Here is an 8,243-nt window from a genome sequence, read left to right as displayed (position 1 = left end):
TTGTGACAACCAACAACCAAAATCCACACACAAAGAAACAATATTATAAATATTTCTTATGTCTGAAATGAAAGTACCCAGATTTTTCTATTCAAATATCATTCAAAACATGATGCCTATTCAAATAAAGAACGACAGGAGAATTAAGTAGTAGTCTTTAATACAATACTATTCGCACCTCTCTATCGTTAAAACCTACCACTATCAATCTAAAAATGACTTAAATTAAAAAATTTAATTCATCCTTTTTTCTCTTCCTTACTAAGACCTTGAATCCATTGGCCATCTGTGCAGTTAGTAGGGGGACAAAAACCGGTGACCGTGTGTCCACCGGTTGCAATTCGAATTCTGGCAAGATGGTGGAGGCCACAAATTTCATTTGCACAAAAGCCATCTCCTTTCCAAGGCAAGTCCTTGGACCTCCTTGAAATATTGGATATTTAAATGGAGATATACCAGAATATATAATATTACCATTATTTGAACTGATGCTATTCTGATCTTCCAATGATAACCACCTCTCCAATTTGAATTCTGAACAATCTTCACCCCAAATGTTCTTCATTCTTCCCATGCCATAGGGGAAATAGGTGACTCTATCTCCCCTTTTGACATGTGTACCATCTGGTAATATATCGTCACGTAACGGGTGTTTGGAGTCCCATGCAACAGGCGGGTACAACCGCATGGTTTCGCAGAAAGCTGCATGAACTATCCGCATCTTCTTTGCAGTTTCAATATCAAATTTTCTTCCTTTTAACATGACATAGATCTAATATAAGTTAAACATAAACATAAAATTGTTTAGTCTTTATTTGTGAGGTATTTAATTCAAATAATTAAAATTTTATGTCGATATATAATTCTTTATACCTCATTTAATACTTCTTCCTCAACTTGACGGTGTTGAGACATACACCAAAAGAACCACGTGAGAGCTGAGGCAGTGGTGTCCCGACCGGCTACTATGAAGCTTATAACCATATCCCGTATCTCCTCATCATCAAAACCACTTGCAATTAACCTTGACAAGAAGTCTTTCTTGCACATTGCTTCCTTTTCATTCTTCCTACTATGGATTATCTCCATTATCGACTCGTGGATTAACTTAATCTCTTCTTTGAGTTGCTTCTCCTTGCCATGGTTTAATGCTCGCTTGATCTTCCATGCTGCTGAGACAGGCATTGATCCCCTTGCTGCAATTATTTCTGATGCAGCATCAAATGCATTCGCAAGTCTTGAAATGGGGAATGTCGATTCTAAGCTTTGCGGGTCTTTACCTAGGGAAATCCTACATGTGATGTCAAATGTAAATCTCTTCAACACCTCTTGCATATCTACAACCAAAGACTCATCCTTTGATGCCGATTCTAGAATTGGTAATAAGCGCTCTTTCGCCTCGCTCTCTAGTGTTGTAACAAGAAGTTCCCTCATTGCTCGTGCCGTGAATTCGTGGCTTATAAGCTTCCTTTGCACGTGCCATCGCCCTCCATCTATGTTAAATATCCCTTGGCCTAATAAATCACCAAGAATTTCAGTGAATGCCTTTCCCTTGGGGTAATTGTAGAAGTTGGTTTTTATTATGTGCTCGATGTTGTTCGGATTTGCTGTCACAATTGTACGACGTGCACCTAACCGTTGAATTATAATGGTTTGAGAGGGAGATGATGCGAGGAGCTCAGTGTACCAATGCAAGAGCCGACGCCTATTATTCGAGAATGCGAATATACATCCGATTATAGGGTAAGTATTAGGTCCATAGTGTTGAGGTTTGTTGTAGAAGTATACATATGCGCTTCTTAGAATTAAGAGGAGAAACAAAAAAGGTCCTATAGCTTTTATAGTACTTTCTATGAGATCCATTGTTGATGAGAGGGACCAAAAAATTATATTTTGTATATGTTTTTCGTAGTCAACATGAACGTTAGGATGGAGTGCAGGAAGGTGGGAAGGTGTTGGGGGGAGAGAGAGAGAGAGAGAGAGAGAGGGAGGTAGGAAGGGAGGAAGAGGCTTCCTTTGAGTGCATACTTGTATAAGCAGATAATAGCTGACGTAGTTGACAATTACATATTTTATGAGGAGGCAAAAAGCATTTAATAAGCTGAAATTCTCAGATACTCCCTTCTCCATTTCATGCATGAAAATGGAGATGTCCCTTGCTTGTTATATATACAGCTGGTAGCCGAAATTCTACAGTTTGAATAAGGACGCTGGACGCACGATGTTTCAATTTAGAATTAGTTGGCAATATAACATGTGCGTAGATCTGTTCAGAAGTTTGTACAATTAATCAATTATTCAATTATAGATATCCAAATCAAGGTAAATGTCAGAGGTGTTTCCCAGCGCCCAGCGGTATTAGCGAGACAATGTGAAACTAGAAAAGCAGCGATGCATCTAGTCTCCTCCTTAAAACAAGAAAATTTTTTAGAAACCATAAATAAAAAAGAAAATTCACAAAACTAACTTAATTACTTTGATTTTTACAAAAATTATAAGAATCAAGGTGTTATTTCGGTCCGAACCGTTTTCACATATTTCGTAAAAAAATGATGTAGCTGTTTGATGTAAAACATCTCGGACCGAAATGATAATTCGGTACGAGAAAAAAAAACTCTTTAGACCTAAATGATATCTCGGTCCATACAATTAATTTTTTTTAAAAACTAAAGCAATCAAGTTGATTTGGTAATTTTATTTATTTATTTATAGTTTCTAAAAAGTTTCTTAAAACAATCACACTAACGCCCAAATTTAATTTTATATCTTATAATAGTAAATCATTTATAAATTAGTAAATATTTTTAAAAGTTAGTATTTGATAATATTGAAAGTAATAGATGTAGTATTAAATAAAAAACAATTGTTCTTACATATTGTATCAGAAATGAAATAGTAAAGTTAAAACATGTCACAAGGTAAAAAATATATTTTAACTTTGAAAACACCTCTCTCTAAGAAGTGCTTTAATTTTATCTTAAATATTAATGCATTTTCATCTGATTCATTAGAATTATCTTAAATTACTTAATCATCACTAGCTACAAAAATATATTTTATCTGCGAAAATAAAAAATAATCATTGTCGAAACTCGAAAGTAAGCCGATATATATTTTTAAATACATCAGTAATACTATTGCCAATTAGAATATCCGTGAAAGTACCAAACTGTTGAGCACTTTTATCGTCGCGGATAAACTAATTCTTGTAATATATCATTTGTCAAACATATACTATTATGAAATATTGGTTTTTTTTATTAATTCATATATATATTATTTCTTCGACTAATTTTTTTTTCTTTTCTTCTTTTATTGACACAATCCACTAAATTATCAATTAAAAAGCTATCAAAGTGTTATTTTGCAGTATATGTATATTTTAATTTGAAACCATGTCGGCATATATATTTTTTCTTTTCCAATTCAAAAGAATACTTTGACAACACATGCATAGCATGGTTTGACCGTGTAAACCTTTTAATTTATTTGCACATGCCAACCTTTTTTTTTTCTATAAAAAAATATGGGTCAAGCCCCAATTTTTATTTGCACAAGCTACCTTTAAAATCTGTTGCTGTGATGTTCACTGTTGAATATTTCCCTTGAAAATAATGCATCTTTCCATGTTTCTTATTATTCTCTAATTCTCTAATTTTTTTTCATATTTCTTCTAAAAAATAATCGGATATGACATTAAAATTATGTAGAAATTTCGGCAGATGATCACAAAATGAAGTCATTATTTTATACATTAAATTAAGTATATTCGACACATTAATGAGACGAAATTTTTATTTATATCCTTTAAAAAAAAATAAAACACACCAAAATATGGGGAATTCAAAAAAATACCATGGCCTCCAAATTAATATGCGACCTCATTCTTGGGAGGAGAGGGGCAAATTGGCTTGGAGGCCCCTCAAAAACCTAAATATATTTAGTATTACAGTCGTTATTTAAGTTTTTGGAGGCTGCCAAGTCAATCTGCGGCCTCCCAAAATTGAACCGCAGATTGGTTTGGAGACCCTGGTATTTTTCGAAATCTCCACAAAACATGTTTTTTTTTTAATATGGTATAAATAAAAATTTCGGCATTAATGAGTATTTAGTAATAAGTTTTTTGGAAAATCTTGGCAGCGGCTGCCATATTTAGTAATTAGTAGTAAGTTAAATCATGTTTTAGCCACACGATTCAAATTGACAATTAAATGATTGATTCTACGGTTATAATGCTTAATGATTGGTTTGCCTTTAGATGTTTTACAGCTCAACAATGTATATCAACATTTTAATATTATGCTAATATTCTTTTCAAAAAATTTAAACATTGTAATGCTTAATAATTTTCTTTCCAAAAAAGACCGGACATTTGGAATTTAGTCTTTTACAGAGAAGTTAATGAGTTTGACTTCATTAAAATAATTGAAAGATGAAATTTGGTGAACTCCAAAGCAATTTGTGCAATTTTAATGGAAACAAAAAACCCTTAAGTCTATCAAATTTTAAGGTCCCTCTTATATAATCCTGGTCTCCCTTTTGCTCTTTCTAGAAATTTGTCCCAACTATTAAATTGCCAATTTATTTGAATATAATTTTACTCACAAATATAAGCCAAATAAAAATATTCAGATGAGGTGTCTGCAGATAAAAGAAACAGAGATACATCCAATATTATGAAGAAATTCGGATCTCCTAAGAGTGTTCTCCATAATTCTATCATCAAAGAAAATAAACGATCAGATCGGACCTAATCGGAATTATTCACCTACTTCAGAAGAGAAGAATAAGAGAGAAATAGAAGGGAAGCAGAGGAGAAAAGAGGCGACGATGCTATATAAAATTGTTGAAATTTGTTACCTCCATATCGAAGTGTAGAGGAAATGAAATTCATTCGGAATCATTTCTCTTCTATTCCTTCTCTCTATGTGGAGGTTTCTGGAACACATCCTATATGAACTCAAAGTTTGAGCTTAGATCTGAACCGTCTGATCATAATTCTAAAAACAGTTCACCCCTCTCCCTCCTATTATCCTTTGTTTCACCTAAAAAATTCCACTTCTCAAACAAGTAAATTCTTTCAATCACCTCTCCCTCCCATCCTCCTTTGTTTCACCTAAAAAATTTCACTTTTAAAACAAGTAAATTCTTTCAGTCACCCCATATTTTCCTTTTTTCTCTTTAATACACCCTTTATGGAATACATCCTCAAAAGCAATAAAAGAACAAGTAAATTCTTTCATTTTCAAAGTAAACTTGGATTATGACATTTGTATAATTAGTTTGTGCAAGAACAATAAAATAAAAGGACATGTACGTACACAAGACAAAAGTACTGTTGATGGTGTGAGCCAATACAGAAACGATTGATTGTGAGAGAGCAACAGCAAATATTTTATACAAGTCATTGAATATGTGGCAATATTTAAGCCTTAGTTTTTTGAAAGAGATGGATTAACATTCTCAAAAGCACCTTTGACAGCCACTGTAAAGAATTAAAAAAAAAAAAAAAATTCTCAAAAGCACGCACATTTTAGAAATAAACATCTTCAAAAATTCCTTTATTTTACATATATAACGGAATTTAATTACTGTACGGAATATTATTTTGATTCCCAAGTAGTTAAAAATACAAAAAGAAAAAGGTTTTTAGGAGGTGTGTCAATGGCACCCTTTTATCCGTTTAACCGATCCGTATTGTATCCGAAGACACAGGTAAGGATAAGAAATTTTTTTTATTAACTTATTGGTTGCGGGTAACAATTTTTTCCGTTATCTTACTCATTTTCGTATAAGATAATTTTTAAAAATAAAATTATATATAGAGATATATATTTGTATGAAGATGATACATGATACAATAAAATTTTGTATTTTATTAAATTTTTGTAATTTGTTATAATACAAATTAATTGTATTTATTATTTTTTTTCTTGTTTTGAAAAATATTTTATTGAAATCACAAATTGAAATGCCAATGACACTTTTTTATATGTTTACCCGAACTGTACTGTATTCGAAAAAACATATATGAGCAAAGATTTTTTTTGTTATTACAACTGGTACGGATATGAAAATGCCTCCAATCCGTACCCATTGACACCCCTAGTTTCTAGTGTTTGTGTTTAGAAATTTGCAGAAGGTCAAGTTCAAACATGTTTATATATAGTTTAATCAATAAATTATAAATATTAACTATATTTGACGAAAGCATGCTAAATGAAATATCTTTAATCTCAAATGTTTCTTGGGTTTATCCGCAGCCAATTCTACATAGCACCTCTTGTTTTATTTATTCTTCATAATAAAAAATTAATATTTTATTACAAGTGGGTATAAAAATAATCTCCGCCTGCATTGATTAGACTTGAATTTATATTTTTATTTAAAAGTTCAAACAGTCCATTTCAATTTTTTTAATATGAACTCCAGATGAAAATATAATTGGAGGCCAAAATTTATATTTTTTTTGAAAAAAAATTACTATTTTTTCAAATAATTAAAAAATTATTATTTTTGGATGGTCCACGATGTTTCGATCAGGTGATTTTCTGCTTGTATAAAAAGAAAAAAAAAAGTAGAAAACACATTTTTTAAATGTAAAATTTAGTCTCCAATTACATTTTTCACAAACAAATCTGCACATTGCAAATTACTGCCACCTCACATTCATCATGAATGATGTCAGAAAACATTTTAAATTTAAATTTGACACAAACTGAGGTCCCGTCTGTATTGTCTAGGTCGAGAAGTCCTTATCATAGAAATTTCTCTTTCATTGATTAGACTTGAAAAAAAAAAGGGGGAAGATTCCGCGTGATCTTATAAGTATTTTTGTTTATGCAAGTTGATAATGACTGCAAAACAAAATATTAAATCTGCACAAATTTAAAAATATACCCCAAAGTCAGAAGTACACCAGATAAAAATAGTGCACGTTTTTTTTTTTTTTACTTGTAAAGGTTTGGGGTGTGTGTATATAGCCGAAATTTTTATTTATATCATATTAAAAAAAAAATCAAAACACTTATGGGGATTTCGAAAAATATCAGGGCCTCCAAGTCAATCTGCGGCTCCATTCTTAAAGTAGCGCAGATTGATTTGGAGGTCCATCAAAAAATCACTACTTCCGCTAAGCCAATCTGCACCCCTCCAAAAATGGTGGGGCTGCATATTGACATCAAAGCCTTGGTATTTTTTGAAATCTCCTCAAAACATATATTTTTTTTAATATGGTATAAATAAAAATTCCGGTATATATATATAGATAGATAGATAGATAAATAGATAGATGATAGGGTAATTTACAATGCGTATATAGATTTTTGCTATGAATTTGTATCTTTGTTTATAATTTTTGTACTATTTTTTTAAATAAGTAAAAAATTACTAGATATAAAGATTCTGAATTATTCGGAAGTAGTGATTTAATTTCTATGTACCTACAGAAAATAGTAGAAAACTCTAAAATTCTATATGTGTACAAGTACGTTTTCATATGAAGATTATATTGAACAATTTAAATTGATTATTTAAATTTTAAAAATTAAAATATAAATTCATAGTACAGACCTGACATGTACATTGCAACCGACCATTAATATATAAAGTGTAATGATAAGGAATTGAAGCACACACAAAAACACAACTCGGATAATAAATTGTAAATCTATTTGATAAAAAATGACGGTAGTTGGATCAATCATTTGCAAACGGCATCATTCTATATATTTTATTATATTATACAAACCTAGCTAGGCTAAATCATTGAAATTTTTCAATTTTTTTTTTTTTTTATCACGAGTCCAAATAACTTATACGGACACCTAATAATTAAATTTTAAACATCAATCAAACGAGTGTCAATGGCTCAAAATACAGAAGCTCAGTTCTTCAGGGTGTCAATAGAATATATCCAAAATGAATAATATTAAAAGATAATGTTTTCCGTGTGAAAAGTTTCATGTTTGAAATTCAAAAGGAAATTTTACGACGATTTTTTATGAATATTAAATAGTTAGGTGGCTTGATCTTTAATTTTTACTGAAAAGAAAAAACACAAATATTACATGAATGTCAAAGTTCGAAATTAAATTATTCACGGGTTCGAAATTGATAAATGATCTTATATGGTAAACAAATTGTTAATGGGTTCTGCTTACAAATAAACAAAATAATCTTCTTAGAATAATACAATAAAACCTAAGTAAAATTAAAAATAAACCTGCATGCATAATATGAGA

The 8,243-nt window shown here is 30.8% G+C and overlaps 1 protein-coding gene across 1 annotated transcript; it reads right to left on the bottom strand.

The window, feature by feature from the left end:
- Window positions 1–75: 75 nt before the first annotated feature.
- Window positions 76–1,957, bottom strand: LOC144555099 (cytochrome P450 94B3-like). The gene is made up of 2 exons (XM_078303320.1): window positions 874–1,957; window positions 76–772 (listed from the first exon to the last, which is right to left on the bottom strand). The coding sequence occupies exons 1-2, from the start codon at window positions 1,861–1,863 to the stop codon at window positions 221–223; spliced, it is 1,542 nt and encodes a 513-aa protein (XP_078159446.1). The 5' UTR covers window positions 1,864–1,957; the 3' UTR covers window positions 76–220.
- Window positions 1,958–8,243: the final 6,286 nt, after the last annotated feature.

Source organism: Carex rostrata, chromosome 1 (genome assembly GCF_964058835.1).
Source record: "Carex rostrata chromosome 1, lpCarRost1.2, whole genome shotgun sequence".
In the NCBI taxonomy this organism is placed as follows: Eukaryota; Viridiplantae; Streptophyta; class Magnoliopsida; order Poales; family Cyperaceae; genus Carex; species Carex rostrata.
This window is presented reverse-complemented; position numbering and strand designations above follow the sequence as displayed.

Excerpts from the sequence above, each read along its gene's own strand:
- LOC144555099 (XM_078303320.1), bottom strand. The coding sequence starts at position 1,863 with ATGGATCTCATAGAAAGTACTATAAAAGCTATAGGACCTTTTTTGTTT. Across the intron at positions 773-873 it reads AGGAAGAAGTATTAAATGAG|ATCTATGTCATGTTAAAAGG; the intron begins GTATAAAGAATT and ends AACTTATATTAG.